This window comes from Antrostomus carolinensis, unplaced genomic scaffold, assembly GCF_000700745.2.
Source record: "Antrostomus carolinensis isolate BGI_N321 unplaced genomic scaffold, ASM70074v2 scaffold5919, whole genome shotgun sequence".
NCBI classification, from domain to species: domain Eukaryota; kingdom Metazoa; phylum Chordata; class Aves; order Caprimulgiformes; family Caprimulgidae; genus Antrostomus; species Antrostomus carolinensis.
In genome coordinates, this window is record NW_010336369.1 from 114755 (window position 1) to 132606 (window position 17852).

General features: G+C 39.8%; 1 protein-coding gene across 1 annotated transcript; it reads right to left on the bottom strand.

The window, feature by feature from the left end:
- Positions 1-2266: 2266 nt before the first annotated feature.
- On the bottom strand, positions 2267-17115 carry INTS2 (integrator complex subunit 2; the record flags this gene model as incomplete). The annotated part of the gene is made up of 23 exons (XM_010174823.1): positions 2267-2552; positions 3007-3183; positions 3359-3464; positions 4043-4150; positions 4618-4863; positions 5766-5955; positions 7525-7650; positions 8198-8399; positions 8588-8752; positions 9233-9337; positions 9683-9791; positions 10453-10629; positions 11114-11248; positions 11698-11766; positions 12118-12232; positions 12328-12399; positions 12960-13085; positions 13911-14137; positions 14699-14872; positions 14969-15099; positions 15793-15906; positions 16154-16256; positions 16977-17115. Coding segments are annotated over 23 exons (3286 nt in total), but the record flags the coding sequence as incomplete, so codon positions are not given.
- Between the last annotated feature and the right edge of the window lie 737 nt (positions 17116-17852).

Genomic DNA, 17852 nt, shown 5'->3' on the forward strand with positions numbered 1-17852 from the left:
CTCCCCCCCGCCGCCAACCAGCTGACGGGAAGGAGCCCCGAGCCACCAATCAGCAAATAGCAGACTGAGCCGCTCCCGCCTTCCACCTCTGCGCTATTAGAACCAATCTGGAAAGGCCTTGTTGGCCTCTCGGTTTTACTCGTTGCTAGGCAACCATAATTGTATTGAAAAATCATAGAATCCCAGACTGGTTTGGGTTGGGAGGGACCTTAAAGCTCATCCAGTTCCAACCCCCCTGCCAGCAGCAGGGACACCTTCCACTAGACCAGGTTGCTCAAAGCCTCATCCAACCTGGCCTTCAGCACTTCCAGGGAGGAGCAGCCACAGCTTCTCTGGGCAACCTGGGACACTGTCTGACCACCCTCACAGTGAAAAACTTCTTCCTAATATCTCATCTAAACCTCCCCTCTTTCAGCTTAAACCCATTTCCCCTTGTTTTGTCATTAACTGCCCTTATGAAAAGTCCCTCCCCACCTTCCTGGAGCCCCTTCAGGTACTGGGAGGCCGCTATAAGATCTCCCTGGAGCCTTCTCTTCTCCAGGCTGAACAGCCCCAACTCTCTCAGCCTGTCCTCAAAGCAGAGCTGCTCCAGCCCTCGCATCATCAATACCTGGATACTTTTTATTATTTATCTTGTTTTAAGCACAGGGTGCTGAAAACACTCTATGGAGAACTAAAACAATGAGTCATTGGTTTTAGTAGAAGTCGGTGGCTTTTAAATCCCACCACACAGGAAGGCCCCTGGAGGAGGGCGGCCATGCGGCCTTCAGCACCCCTGGGGCACAAAACAATATACAACAATATAAATCAAGACAAGCAACTCGCTTTGAAATTAAAAATATCAGTATCTATGACTTGATCCAAATCATACACTGGAGGTTTTTTTTATTTAAATACCACTACAGCATATAAAATTACACTTAGAGGAAAAAAAAAATACATACATTTAGATTATTTACATACTTTACATCAAGATGACAACAATATACTTGGTTGTTATCGGATAGTTACAGCACGCTGGTAATCCTGGAACACAAACCCAAGTGCATTTGGCAATTCAGTATCAGCCTTCAAAAAATCACTGTCCCACACGGGCAGAGGACACGAGATGCACCATTTTCCCAAAGCCACACTAAAGAATCACACCTCTAATTTCTGGAATGTAAACTGGTTTTAATTGAAAATTATTCTACTGATATAAGGACCCTGGATTTTGTCATTTTAAGAAAAGAGCAAGTGCTGGATTGACAAATTTAGCAATTGACGTGTATTTGAGTACTACACTCAATTCTGGCACGACAGCCAAACCCTAATGTTCTTTCTGTGCCACAAAAGCACGTGTTGCCTCACATAAAAGCTTGTGCAACCTTCAAGAAATTCCCAAGCATTGCATCATACACACCCCTCTGCAATGCCACAAAACACCTCGGTCAAGGCTAAATCCTGCAGCTTTTGTAGATGAAAGAACAACCAACTTCATGGATGAAGCACAAAGGATTCAGCCTTCTTGTCCACTGAGCTGCACGTAACCACTTTGGTATGGCTGAAGTCTTGTCATTCCTTTCATTATGAGGAAATTTAGCTTCTGTCCAAGTCAGCCTCAACACTAATTTCTTTTTTTAATCATACCCTGATGACAACTTAAGATACCTTTGCCCTTATTTAAGTCTTTCTCATCTCTTTCAAACTATCTGAGCTGCATTAAAAATACATATTCCTTTAAAACCCCATTTATCCAGCTCATTTTGTAGTACTAGTATTTTTTTTTAAAGAAACTGTTAGACCAGTTTCAAACTTTTAATGAAGGGTGGCTGATCTTTAAATGAAGGTCCTGATCTCATGAACTGAAACTTTCACCAATGGTTTGAAAGACCAATAAAAAAAAGTTAAAGCATTTTCTTAGCGTGTTGGTGCAAGTTACTTACACCACTTTTTCAAGTGTTCCATGGAGTATTTTATTCCATCTTGCTCTGCAAGGCTCTGCAACAGGAGTTCATTTAACTCAAGCAAAGCACTTCAATCTCAAATTTTTCTTGCCCATCGTTTTGCTGTTTGCTCAACAAATTAAGTATTTACTTTTCAGCATGCTGTAAAACCCTTTCGAGTCTGTTGCTGTATCGCTTCAGAAACCAAGCAAGCCTGAAAATCACGCCCAGGTTCACTGGAAATTACTTACTGACCTCATCAGCCTCCAAAGTTTTCACTGGAAGCAACAGAAGCCTCTTTAAAGAATTCTTTTCTTTTCAGCCTTAACTGAATCAAGTGGATGAAAACCATGGACTTCTTGTGCTCCAGTTCCTCAGTCCATTTTCACAGCTTTCTCCAAATTTAGGCACCACAGACAGTGGGACTAGCTACAGTACAATTTCATTTGCATTCTTCCTAAACTCCACTTACGCTCATGTTAATTATTTCAATGATAGTATTTTCAACACATTGGCATAACCGAACATCAGGGTCCATGCTTACAATTTCCCTTGAACAGCTTTTGTTAGAGGAATCTTTACAAAGTCCTGACACTTCGTGTGGTTTCTCCTTTAGTTGCTGGAGACCTAGAAAATTAAGTAGCAGAAAAGTACACCTAAATAAATAAATGATTTTTAAAAATTGTTCTATTATATCCATAACACAACGTGTATGCTATGAAATTGCACAGCTTATTTCTAGAGACACTACATTTCCTTTTCATTTGCATATGTCTGACTCCTTTGGGGTTTTTTATGTCCCCCTCTTACTTCTTATAACATAAATATCCTAGCATAGATAGCACCAGGGAACTTGTATCACATGAACAGAGCATTTGTCCTTAGAAAAACAGAGACAAAAACATGTTAAAACTCTTTCCTCCAATACAGTATATAGACCTATCCCTATTCCTTCTCTATTTACAAGACAAGAGCAGAATTTCATACTGTGTTCCAAATACACTCAAACTTTTGAAACATTAACAAAATTTTCTCCCTGGGACCATGACGTTACACTTGAAATACAAGGTACTTCACTTACGTGTAATAATTGGGTCGAAGTCTCTTGTCTGCGTAGCAACATCAGAGGCACAAACTTGTCCTATTTGTATCAGCAGAGACATAATGTCCTCATACAAAGGAGGAAAAGCTTGACAGAACGACACCAAACAAGGCAGGGTCGGCATAAAAAAAGCATAGCGCTTCGACTGGGTTAAAACTATCAAGGGAAAAGAAATGGTTAAGTAAAAAGGAATTATTATAAAAATCCAGTCAAGAATCGTTACTTTTACACTCATTATTAACACAGTGGCACTTAGACAAAACTGCATTCAGTCTAGAACAATAATTCTAATTTACACAACCATGTATTTAGGGGTTGCTGGAGTGTTTACCTGTGAGCAGGGTTCCCATCACATTGATAGCTAAACGAGCCACGCTGAGAGATTTAGGCAGCGCGTACTGGATACACAAAAATGAAAGTAACTGGATGGCAAATATCTGGTAAGAAGGTGAAAGGCAAAAAGAGAAATAAGCAATAAAATTACAGACTGCGTTGCACTTTCTATCCAAAGCTCTCCACATAACTTATGATTGAGTAAATAGTCCCTATTTTATCAATGAGGAAATGAAACTGGGAGAAACTTCAGTAATAGTTATTGTGAAATTTTTCTGCTGACATTAAGAAAAAAACCCCACACATATTTAACATTCATTAAAGTACCAGTGTTAGTGCTTCAGAATCTTCCCCACAGACACAATTTGTTCTGATATTAGCAATGAGCAACAAAGCAACACACAATTTAAAATATAATCCTTGTAAAAAACATTTAAGGTCCAACGTGCTCTAATTTTAACTAGAGTTGTCACAATCCCCAATTTGGGGGTGAGGGCCAGGCCTTTAATTTAAGGTCAAAGCACTACAGATAGCACCTTAATATCCCCCCAAGTTAGAACAAGGCTTTTTTTAGGGATCCTTTTATTTTCTCCCCTTAACCCTTTGATTTTCTCCCCTTAACCAATACTTCAGCAGGGTTAACTACTTACAGTCATTCCCAAACCAGGTGACTGTACAGTACCTGTTTTTCAAGTTCAGGCTGGGCAATGAGCTCTGGTATGAAATCCAGACAGATGTGCATTGACGGAATCCCCGCCACTGTCAGTGCCAGGAGTTCACATGGATATCCCTGTGTGATTAAGAAAACAGAGAGGTCAAAGGTGTTTCAAAAATTTTACTTCAATTAAGATTTTAAATTAGATCTCTGATAATGCTTTTTTTCAAAACTAATATACTTGTAAATCACTTTTGTTCAGAACTATATCCCAAGGCAACATGAGACAGGCTGGGTGACAACCCCAGGGTCTGAATCAGTTCTTCATCCTCAATTCTCAATGTATTATTTGCATACAAACTCTCCCTCCACTCCCCAAACTGAACCAGGCTGCAGTGACCCTTTTCTTTCCGTGCCTTTCCTCTGTGATCCAAACTTCACCACAGGCCCCAACTTGCTTATTTCACGACTGCACCGTTATAACTTTTTTAGTCACTTAATCAGTTCCAGGTCAATGCAAATTAACTCCTTTTAAAGAGACAGCCATCTGGCAATGACCAACTTAACACACACTAAAAACATATTTATATTCAAAAATATACCTGGAAATGAACTAGTTTGACTATGTTGGGATCAGCTATATACATCTGATGCAGCAGGCAGCAGATCAGACACTGGACCTCTCGAAGATTACACAGCAAGCTATCATCTTCTTCTTCTAGTTCTGGACTCTTAGAGCCTGTGGTACTATGAACACTCTTTAGCAAACCCTGGATATTACTGCTCTGGGCTCTCTCTTCTTCTGTAGGTAAGCAGATCTCTAGAAGAATCTGCACAGCAGCACTGTCCTGTGAAGAAAATAAGCACAGAACATGCATAAAAAACCTCAATGAAATTTAAAAAAAAATCAAAGTTATGACAATTCAAGAAATTAAAGACTGTAGGTGGCTAGAATTTCTAGCTACAGATTTCTTCTGTACAATAAGAACAACTCAGTTCAAAAATCACAAACCATGAAGAACATTAAAAAAATACAACACTTCATCTGAATCAAGACTCAAAGAAGAACAAAAGTTTATTCCAATAGATCATCATAATCACAGATCAAAAAAATAATTTCAAAGGAATCTCATATTATTTAAAAATAAATATCTAATGGTGCCTTAAAGCATAAAAAAATGCATATGGCCATGTAATTCACAGTATGCAGAAGAGACTACACTACTCATTTAAATATAAAACTTCCTATTAACTCAAAAACCATCTTCTAATAGGGACTCTATATGTGTCATTCTTCCAGACAGAGGTAAGAGGAGACTGTCTGTGAAACAGGAATTCCCATCATGTCAAGCTAAATTAATCATTCTTCAGCCTCACACTTTACAACACTGGCTGCTTCTCTTAAATAACGTAGTTGAAATGATCATGCACAGGTCTGTCACATTTATTCACGTTTTACTGCGGCAAAGCTAAGTACAGAAAGAGCCTCTGTAACAAGCAACAAGGAAAAGAGCTTAGTAAGCAAAACTGTTCTGTTCTAACTAACAGAAAAGAACACTATCAAAGCAGTTTATCAACACAATGCTTCAGACTAGAAAACAGACCAAAACCATTTAACAATCTGAATACAGAGATTGTTTTCTTTCTCATGGTAACAGAAGTCGGTAAAAAAAGAAGTAATAGGTTTCAGTATTTCTGTTTTATCGTTGTCTTCTCTCACATCATTTAATATCCATTTGTTCTCCCTTACCTGAGCAGCAAGCAATGCATTTTTTAATTCTTCCCTTGTAACTTCTGGGGCCTCTGGACCCATTGCATTGTTTTGGGATGGCCTAATGTCCTGCTCTGCTGTTTCTTTTAGGTGAGAATTGAGGTAAGCTTTTGAAGCAAGAAGATATCCATTCAACATGTGCAAAGTTATGTCCATCAGAGGAGGACTCCTGATACGGGAACACATGATAAAGTACAGCCATTTCAGTAGGTAGAACAATGAGACAGTAATAATATGAACAAACTAAAAACACTCCTCAAAGGCCCTAACAAACTAAAGCTGTTTTCTTTAACACAGTGAAATATGAAAGGTCACAATCCCTCCTGCTGCCCTGCCATTCAGTCCTGCTTCTCTCATGCACACACGTATGTGTACACTCTACAAACCAAGGACTTGCTGAACAGCCTCATTTCTGATAAACAAAGGAAACCCAAAAAGTGTTGGCTGTACGTGAAGTAAAGAAAAATAATGATCTGAATGATGGGGAAAAAATAAGGCAGACAAGCTCAGAACTGCTTCCACAATATTAAGCTGATACTTTTCAAATCACATTGCATAATAAGTCTTCCCAACAGTCTTAGAAACGCAGGATTTTCAATTGGCATCCAGGGCTGAAGGGACATACATTTAAATATTTCACCTAAGGGTAGAGGATTAAAGTCTCATCAATAGAAACTTGAAGTTTAGCACTATTGTAGAAACTCAAATGAAGATTAAGATTCATGGCTCAACTGCCAAAAAGTGAGGAGGGACAGATGCACACAAACAAGAACAGGAAGCACAAACCAAGTTGACTATTAGCCATTTATTATGAACAAAAGGATAATAAAAAATGGGAAAAATAAACCACAACTGACAGAAGACATGAAAAAGAATACACAAGGAATAAAGCTGGGGCTGAAGGACATTTAAAATTATTAACTGTTATCTTTTTTAGAATATCAGATGCAATTTTCTTCACTACTATGAAAAAGGAAAGTTACAACTTACACGTTCAGACTTGTTGTTTGCATTCTTTCATATTCTCCTTAAAAGCTGACCCATTGCTATCAGTTATGATCATTTTCACTACTAAAATTCTCAGCTTATTTTTCTGTATCAGAGCCATAAAGCAGCATTACACATCCTCCTCTATCATCACTAACATCTAGAGGAGCTAATTTCCAAGTACCACAATAAAAGACTTTCTTGAGAAATTAAGCAAATCTACCTTTGTCATATCCATCAAGCACCAACTGGCAGAAACTGTTAGCCAAAAAGATGGAAAACCTACAGGCCCATGAGGGATGGCAAAAGACAGTGTGCAGTGGAAGGATGTGACAGCTACAACCTCAACCACCACCACCACCACCATGTGGCAGCAGCCATATTAAGCACACATGCTGCAGTGTCTATTTAGAACAAATTCACAAGCACAAATCTAAAATGGATGATCTATGCACAAATCCTAAAGTTTCCAAAACAGAACTGTATGGAAGGTTGTCCAACAAGACACTTGGCTGGACAGCATGACATGCTGGAACAGCACGCACAGCTCGCTCAGTCCTCCAAATAGGCTGAATACAAAAAAGATGGAACTTACAAGCTCATAGGATTCGTCTGAAAATATGTTTTGAAGTCCTGAAAGCTTTTAGAGTTTTCTATGAGTCAGCTTTATGTTTAGCATTCACTGTATCAATGTGAATGTATCAATGGAAGTACCACAGAACATAAAAAGCAGAAGGAGAGAGATGCTTACCTATGAACCCTCTGATCACACCTCAGTACAATCAAAGGATCGATCATTAGATCATTCTGAGTGTATTTCTGCTGTCGGATTATTTTTACTGAAGGCTGTAGAGCATTAACAGTCATCACCCACAACCTAAAATGACATTATTTTTATGACTTTTTTTTTATTAGATAATCTGTAAGAGAATAAGGATCACATAAGCACCTGGACACTCACTTATCTCAGTTAGCTGTATTTTTCTAGGCCTATCAAGGAGCAAAAAAACCCCACAGTTCATTAGCAGCCCTTGGAGTTAATCAAGATATAGTGAACTTACATTCACTGGAATTACAGCAAGTAAACTATTTCCACTGCAATCAAGAACCCACTTCCTCAGAAAAGGCACTTTCTTCCCAAAGTGAGTTCATGTTTCAGCAGCAATTTATCATAAACAATGTGCACTATAAAACCATACTCCTATATTGTAAGTGATCTGGTGACTTCCTTTCCCAATAGAGCAAGAAGTATCATCCTCTTAAATGCAAAGGTTAAAAATTTCACAAAGTAAAAAGGAATGCAACCCCAATACATTCTATTCAGTCACAGCCTCCAGTTTCCCAAAGGCATTGTGTCATTTTTGAAACAGAAAGTGGCATTGCACCTACCTGCAAGAACAAACTAAACAGTATTGTGATCCTACCTTCTTGGCATCACAGTGTTAAGAACCATCCAAAGTTTATTGACAGTTTGGAGAATCCTCCGAGGGACTCCAGCGTTCAGCAAGTGATTCATATTTGATGTCAATACTTCTGCATATGGGATCAACTCACCAGCTGAGAGGAGTGTTAAATGTTCTAAGATCTGCATCAGCTGGGTGTGATTTCCAGGCAGCATGGAAAATGCTGTAAAATAAAGACAGTGGGATCTTGGTAAAAGTGGACTTCTGACACTTCTTCTGACTTGGCAGCAGAACATTTTCATTATACAAATGCAGTAGGATGAAATGAATTAAATGGCTACACACTTCCCAACCCACTCTATTCCGACCAATTTGGAAAGAACACTGCTTACTTCACGTGAAGTTCTTTACCTTCCTGGAGTTGTTTGGGAGAGTGATTCTTCGCAGTGTTTGTAAGAAGCATCCTCCTCAGTAAGGCATCAGTGCCTGTGATCTGTTCCTCACAGATCCAGTCTTCCACAATGCAGAGGTGTGGATAGTTAGTTGCAAGAAGGCGTAACAGTGCAGAATGCAAGCCTTTAGGGATATTAAATAAGGATACATCTTAGATTTAAGCAGCTACATCTTTCACTTGAATATACTTGTGCCTATCATTTCAAGAACAGACCTTAAGGGAATCCCTACTGCGGAGTTCAGTGAGTTGGCATGTTTATAGCCTGATATTCTTAACTCCAACAGAAAGGAAAAGTTATCTTTTGGAAAGGTGCAATGACCCTATAGTAACTCTTAAACTCAGTCTGGAATAATGAAAAATTCTCAGATAATTCCTACTCTAAAATCTACCCTAGGTAGGTAAGACTTATTATAAAAAGAACTGCCTTCCTCAAAATTTCACTATTATTCTTCAAACATATCTGTAATCTCACTAGTTACGACTAACAGATTTGAAAAGGAAGAGAAAGGAAGTCACACTATGAAGCAGACAATAGCCACAGAACTGGAAACAAGCTCAGCCTTCCCTCTTCATGCATGTTAGACTTTCACACACAGATATACCTCCCAGTTCCTGCTGCAGTCCCTGTGCCTGCCGGATGAGGTACTTGATTGGAATCTGATCCATTAATGCCGATGAGTAAGACTTGGGTTTCTTCTGCATGGCAGCTATAAGGGAACAGGACAAGAAACACACATAACAGTTACAGCTAGAAAAAAATTCCACACCTGAGTTAATAAAGAAAATTATTAAAGTAAAGCACTGGTCTCTACATTATCCAGGTAAAACAGTAAACACTATGTTTTCACTGAAATTAAAGTCTGTCAATAAACTACATGACATTCTTTCAGAATTCATTTAAAGTCTCAATTTCAAAGGTAAAGAGGGATCATTCAGTATTGTCAACTATAAAACTGTCAACCCAACGAAGTGCATGTGTAAGATTTATGACACGTGAAGAAATGAAGATCTGAAGTAATTAAGAACCTGCTGTATTTATTTGGTGGTCATACCTAGTATCTTCGTGTTTGCCAGAAGTGCTTCTTCGTACGACAGGACATAGTAGAGGACAAGCAACTGCGTTGTGATGCTGTATCGTTGAGTAAGACGAGTATTTTCTCCCTGTATATAAAACCACACACAAAGGTCATGTTGCATTCCTGATTCCTGAGAACAAAAATTTGGATTTACCTGCAAATACGAAGAAAGATAAGGCAGTAAGCCTTGTATAAAAATACCAAACCATACGAGGTCTAAGCTGAAAGCTGCAAGGAACTTCTGATATCTTGGGACACTAAGAAGGAGTAATCCCAGGATTCCAACTCAAGTCAATGCTTGCCACTCATTCTACATGTGTCCAAGTGATCATTCTCATGCTTCTATCAAAATGAAAAGGCTTCTTTCAAAAACAGGTAGAGTGATTTAATTAAACAGTATTTTTGTCTAACAAGATCAAGTCATTCCAAAAATGATACAAATCCTACATAAACACCTGCACTTTTCAGTACATGAAGTGCGTTTCTTTGCATTTTAACAGCATGAGTTGATGAGTTCCCAAGGAAAAGGGACAAACAGGGACAAACAGCAATCCTCCTAAAAATGGGAGTAGCACTAAGACTCATTTCCAAACACATGACCATCGCTGTATGAGGAGGCAGTTTACTGTACACACATTAAAGACAAAAAGCGAGGCAACTTACAGAATCTGCATCAAGCAAATACACAAAACACTGAGCCACGTGTTCACACGGAAGTACATGAAAGAAGCAAACTGATCTTTTACCCCAGAGAGTCCTTGAAAAACATTCAGTATCTCCTGTTCTGTGACAGGCTGATTTGTGGCCTCTGGGTTGGATTTAGATGCAGGAGTAAGAATAGAGTTAATGTAGACATCAATAAGAGGAAGCAACTGAGGATGGAGTGGAGTGGTGGTCTCACAGAGCTGCCGATAGATCCAGTCCTAGAAAAAAACATGTCATTACTCGTTCAGTTTCAAAGCTGGAGGGCAATTTTTTTTGTCTGCAAGTACATCCCCTTTTAACTAGTGACAAAAACTGTAACTGAATGAGGCTGTGACTTTGGAAAGTGTAACACCAATTCTAAGTTGGGCCTAGTCATAAACTGTGTATTCTGGACCCTGCTCTACAGAGACCCACCAATAAAACTTTTCCTGGCTGGAAACATCACTCTGTGATTTTATTAAGCACAGAGAGGGGGAGAGAAATACCTTTCTTATTATTTTTAACTTCACTAAGTTGTGGTCTCTGGATTACAGAGCTACAGCTGGGTACCCTAACTTAATACACAGTTCTTTCTTAAATTACACAGTAATAGACTACAAGATTCATTAAGAATTCTGTTCCTATAATTCAACCAAAAAAAAAGAGCCTGCAAAACCTAGACAACATTCAAAATTATGAACAGAAATAAAATTAAGGTCATACCTTAATGGATACTTTGTGCTTGGTGAAGGATCGACTTTTTAAAAGCTGGTAAATGCAGTGAATAGGTAAAAACCCAGTAATGTTGGCACTGAGGTTGCCTGTAACAGGCACGCGAACCGCGTGGGCCGTAACAACCTACAGGAAAGTTATAATTAACAAGAAGAATACAACAAATATTCACCTTACCACAATGCATAAGCACAAGGTGACAAAATCACACAGCTACATTATTTCTGGCATTTACCTACTTTTGGTTGTTTCAAAGCTGAAGACTATTTTTAATGTAGTTTAATACAGTACATGTAAAACTGCAGCACGTGTTACATTTGTGAGTGATTTCCTGCTACTGCAAAATATAATGTCATAGTGGACAATTTTTCTCCTTTATTTGCCCATAATTTAAAAAAGCCAAGTGTTCAAAAAGTATAATCAGATCAGAATACAAAAAGAAAGAGCCAGGGCTCTTCAGCACCAGCATGGCTTGGATTGTTCTTGTAGGTCAAACTGAAGCAATTACAGAAGAAAAAAAGACAGACAGACAAAAAAAGGGGGATAAGAAAAAAAAAGACCGAGGCTTAAAATACCTGTTCTGTGAAAATCTCCTGTGTGAAGATTGTCTTCATTCTGCTGAGTGAGCTGGGCTTAATAACAATCTGAAACAAAGAACAAAGCACTTTCAATTTTAAGTTATAGCTTTCTGATAAATAAGTACTGCAAATTTCTTTTATAAACTGTAAACTTTTAACCTTTTTAAACTTGTTTTCACTGGAACACCAGGAAAACATTCACATCTATACTTCAAATGCAAAACAAAAACATTTCATGTTTTTCTAGAGGAATGAATTCAGTTAGTTACCCATTTTTTACTTTACATGTGCTTTAAATATATTTGTAAAATCTAAGTTCTTTATGTCAAAACTAAAGTAAACTCATTACTATAAATACACAGTAAAAAGTTAATTTTAACAGAGAAATGTATGTGCTAGAAACAGTTTAGGGCTTACCTTCATTCCCAAGGTGGAGCAGACCAAATCGATGATAGCACTGAGCTGATTGCTATGGAAATACATGGCCACCAAGAGAAGCATCTCTCCAAAAGAAGCAGACACCCCAGAAATGCTAACAGTGACAAAGAGGAAGAGTTAATTCCCAACGGGACATAACTAAATGTGAGATTACTGGAATCATGAAAAACAAAAGCAGCCTGCTCTCACCTTTCAAAGTAAGCTTCTTCCTTTATCATCCAACTAAGCCACATTACCATGAGTTGCTCCTGTTCCGGGGTGCTGCACAAAGAAAATCCATTAAAAATCCTTCTCCAAGGAACTACCACTAGTTTTACTAACAATTTCTAGCAGAAAAGCCAGTAGCTGAGGAATCTTACCACAGATCTTTTTGTCACTTTCACTTTAGCACCAAACAGCACATAAGCACTGATATTTAGCACAAACTTCAGTCAAATTGTCAGGTAACTTCCCATCGTGAATGCACACAGCAGAAAGCTACATCCATTAAATACCCAGAGTGCTACTTTTTTGAACAAGGTCTCTGAAGAATTTAGCCATAAACTCGTTCAATGGAAAACTGAACTAGTAAGGTCTACCTCAGTCTTCAAAAAACATTCCAAACTAAGCTAATGGCAACGCTCCCCTCTCAAAAAATTTGCTAGAAACAAGAGGGAGAGCAGAGGGGAACACCAATTTACTCACCAGTGTGAGACAAACCCCTTCAACCAACATACGAAGATTTGTACAAAAAATTAGGAGAGAAAAACTGTGCAGCTCTGGGGAGATCATTGCTTGAACAGTACTAAACCAGTAAGATGTTTACAAAGCTCCTCCTGTACCTGACAAGAGTGGAGAAGGCCAGAAGCATACAAAAGGAAAGAGACACAAAGCGAACACCAGCAGGAGTTGCGGGAGGCCGGCTGGTCATCAGCTGCAGCAGCTGCTCAGCTTCTTCATCAGTTGGCCTGAACAGGACAGAAAAAGAGCAAAACCCACACTGCTGATTTATAAGTGAAGATATTTCCAATCTCATCACAATGGTTAAAGATTAAATTTTCTCTGTTACTTAATCTGTTTATCAAGTTACCATCAATAAATGAGTATCAAGATTAACTGGCAATTCTCTTTGAACTTCAAGAGATAAAAAACTCTGCTAAGAGATAACAACACTGAGAAAACTTCCCCAGGATATAATCTTGCCTGTCAGTACAAAATATCTGAATTAAAACTAACAACGCAGAAAGATGCTACATAAGATCTCTCTAAAAAGTAAAAGCAGAGGAACAGAAATTACAAATTCATGTGAATGTTGGTAATTTTCAGCTGCTTTCTCCTTTACACGCTGCTCCAACCACTTAGGCCCAGACTTCTTTTAACAAGTCAGTAGAACTGATCTTGCAGCATCAAAGAGAGCACCACATTTCTTGTGTTTAGATTAAAAAAGAATAAAAACAAGCAAAGTTGATAAATGGATCTTTACCATTAGAATGAAAAAACTTTTCTGCAGAGAATAGTAACAGAGAGTAAAAAACCATCCCTGTCTCCACAGACCTGTTGCATAATATCTGCTCTCTGCACTATAAAGGAACTTCCATCCACTAGCAACTCCAGCCCTCAGCACGTGCGAAGGGCCTCCCCTAGTGCTGAAATCGGCAAGTCCTGCCAAGACTGTTCCAAGGACACAATGGCATTAAGAGACACTTCATGTTAAAAGTGCCCAAAGCTCTGACCCTCTGTTTAAATGGACAGACAGGGAATAAAAAACACAAGAGCATTAAAACATTCATTACTTCAGCCCAGCAATTCCCATCAAAGCGCAGTAGAGACGTAACAACGCGCTGGCTTTCACCACGTGCTCTTCCTTCAGTCCTGAATACACAGACACATTTGGCTCCATATCAACATCTGCTTCTTCAACGATGTGTGTGCTGCGAACCGTGGGAAGGATTCCCATGAGCTCCAGGAGCAGTTGCCTCCTCATTTGCCAAAGCACAGAACTGATATTATCTTTTTTTCTCTGTGTAAGAAGTTAAAAGATGAGAACAGCAACGTAAAACCCATCCCATCAAACAATGTATTACCTAAGAGCTTCCACAATGATGGCATCAAGGAAAAAAAGGAAGGGGGAGGTGGGAGCAAAGAGGAATTGGTTTTAAATGCAATTTTCAGTACCCAGGTAACAGGCAACACATGGTCGTATTACAACAGCTTATCACATCAAAACACAAGCTCTACCTCACCCACCTAACTAAGCAAGTCAAGACCCAACTTCTTACTGTGAACACTGAGGATGAACATATTTATCAGGTCAACATTATGAACTTACAGTTCCCTGGTTTCCATCCCTATTGAATCATCTACCTAAAAATCTCTCAGAGGAACAACCAAATGGCTGCCTTCGGGAACCCTATTTAAAGACCTGATGGTCCCATAAGAAGATGCTGCCCTGGAAAGGTTCTGCAAGAGGTGCTATAAGATTTCTATGTGTTCAGACAAACATGGGTGCTGACGTCCAGAAGAGTTACAACAAGTTCTAAGAATATTTTTTAAAAAGTAGAATATTCCAAGATTTTCATACCTGTTGGCCATTTCGAACAAAAGTTCCAAACCAAGTTCGAACTTTTGCGTTGGTTCCAAGTAGCAAACCACTCACAAAACACACCAGGTCACTCACTCCATCATCTGAAGCTTCATTTTTGGTGTGATCCAAGGTCAAAGCCACACCAAGACCTGGTAGATGACACTCTTCCACCTAGATAAAATGCTCAAGCTCAATCATCTTTTTTGTTTTTAAAGCTCCAATAAGGATCATTAATTATGATTCTCATGGCAGACTAATGACACTTACCACCATGCCTCGGACCCGCAGAGCTTGGGAAGGGTTCATTTTACACAGGTGGCGAAGTGCTTCAGTTCTACGACGGCCTCCAACACTTTCCTCATCCTGCCGTTCACCGTTCTTAATCAAACCCCTACAGACTAAATATCCAGCAGGAGGTGTGAGGAAATCTGCCCTTTCCAGCAGAAAGCCACATAAACACACACACACAAAGCCAAGCCGTTCTGTCCACTAAGATTTATTAGCTGGGACACACAAATCTCATCCGGGCAAGAAGTCACAACCTCCACTGTATAAGCAGAATAAGGAAATGGTCTTTCTCCTCAGAGAAATTACAGGGTTATTACAGATTTATGCATCATCCAATTATTACTTGTACTCTATCTAATGTAACCTGTGCATCTGGCAGCCCTGGAGACTGAAATCTTATTGCAAGGTAAGGGATACTGAACAGGCAACGTCAATAAAAATTTTTCACCTCATTATATAGCTCAGTCTAAGGGACAAGAGCTATTAGCAAAGCTGGACCAGGTTTGTAGTCCCACTCACTCACTACCCAAGGCAGCCTCTGTAAAGTCACCTACAGCTGAAAAGCTGTGACAGGCACACAATGAGTCTACAAGCAGGCTGCAAAAAAGGGGAATCAAAGTGATGAGAACAGGAGCCCAGCAGCATCTCGAGGTACAAATGCATTCACATTATATGTCACGAGCCAAACGCTCTCCCGTTCAAATATTTCTGACACACAGTTTAGCCCAGAATTAACTATATTGCTAGAAATCACTTCGAACCTTTAGAAAAAGTAAGCTGGACAAGAAGAAACTGTAACTCACCCTCATTAAAGCTGTCGGGAACATTGGCCACCAGAAGGCAGAGGAACCAGGCTCCATTTTTAACGTGTAACAGAGCTTCAGCCACATCAACTATCGGCAACAGCGACGGCAACTCTGAATAAAAAAAAAAGGGGGATTAAAAGTTGTGGTTTTATCACTGTGAAAACAAGTAAAACCTTGCTTTTAATGTGCATTTCAATAACATGCTCAAATCAATGAATGGAAAATCCATCTGCAATCTATTCTTCTTTCAAAGAAACAGACAGCCTAGGTTAACCTGCAATCAGTCACAACGGCACCTGAAGTTATTTTGCCACATTTGTAAGAAGTTAAAAAACATTATAAATACAGAATACTGCACCTGCTTGCAAAATGCAGAGAACATCTGCTGCTTCCTCCAGATAAACGGGACTCTCAAAGAGCTCAGAAGATTTGAGAAAAAACTCACCGTTTGATTCTGACACCTACAAGACATAATTCATCATCACTGAACAGGTTTTAAGAAGCAATTTGTCTCATCAGTCTTTTACGGCTTTAAGTTCAGCAGATTAAATAAGTTAAAAACTGTCAAAAATGTACAGTTCTAAACACAGAACAGGCAACAATAGCGGCTAGAATAGGAAATGTTTACTAGTAGAAATACTTCAGCACAGCTGGTGTCATTGCTTCTTTACAGAAGAAAGAAAAATAGCTCACTGACAGTTCTAAAAAACAAAGCAAAGGTTACAGCAGCAAAATAAAATGCTGGGGAGGGTGAGGAGGTGGGGGAAGAGGAATACAGTGGCTAATATCATGCTGCAACAGGAGCAAAGAACTGGATGGAGAAAAGCTGTAATCTCATTTTCAAATATGATTTCTGCACTGATGCCTGACAAAATCACATTATATTTGAGTACAGCATATTACAGAATATACAGAGCCTATACCATATTAGAAAAGATTACCCTCGTTTGCTCTGAGGAAGAAAGGCTTCCTCTGGGAAGCTGGGTTCACAAGGAGTTTAATCACAAGCCATCATTCAATCAGACTGAGACTTTAACTCCTGGCGAAGCAGGTAAGAACTGGAGAAGAGGACTAACACACAGCAGCAGCACCAGAAACAGAGCCAGACAACACACCAACCTACCCAGGGTGCATTTCCACAGACACAAAATTCACAAGCGCCCAGATATGAAGGAATTTACCTTATTCATAATTGCCAGTAATTCGCTAAGTACAAGCCGAAGCCGCCGAGGCGAATCGCTGTGTTCAAACTCCAGTGTCAGCCCGTGCTGAAGCTGCGACACCAAGATGCTTTCTCCGCTCCCTCCTCCCAGCTTGTGCCTAACAGACAATTAAACACAACAAATGTTTTTGCAAGCACAGAGATTTTATCAGTTAAGGGAAGACAGAAATTCTGCAGGGATTTTTTTCTATCATGCCAGTGATTATAAAGGACAGTTGTAACTGTGGGACGTTACGAAATCTAATTCAGTAGATTATTGACATTTCAAGGGCCTCTATTCCACAGCAGCACAGACAACAGTCCGGAAAGTGCATCTTGTCTGTCTCATCACCTCACAAAGCCGTGCTGCCACCTCCCTGCCCGCTCTCGAACTGGGCAGCCCCCGACAAGTCCACCCCGCGCCCCCAAACACCGTGAGGCACGGGAAGGAAAGGAATCCCAGGATTGTCTCGACTGGAAAAGCCCTTTAAGTTCATCAAGTCCCATCATGAACCCAACACTGACAAGTCCCCGACTACCCCATGTCCCTCAGCACTATGTCTACACGACTCTTCAATCCCTCCAGGGATGGGGACTCCACCACTGCCCTGGGCAACCCCTTCCAATGCCTGAGAACCCTTTCAGCAAAGAAATTCTTCCTCACATCCCATCTCAACTGCCCTGGGCACAACTGGAGCCCATTTCCTCTTGTCCTGTCCCTTGTTCCTTGGTTGAACAGACCGACAAGGACCCCGGGGTCGGACAGTGAACCCAGCTCCCCCTGCGCTGCTGCCAGAGTCCCGGTTCCCCTCGGAGGTTCCGGAGGGACACGAAGGGCCGGGTCAGTCCGGCGCTT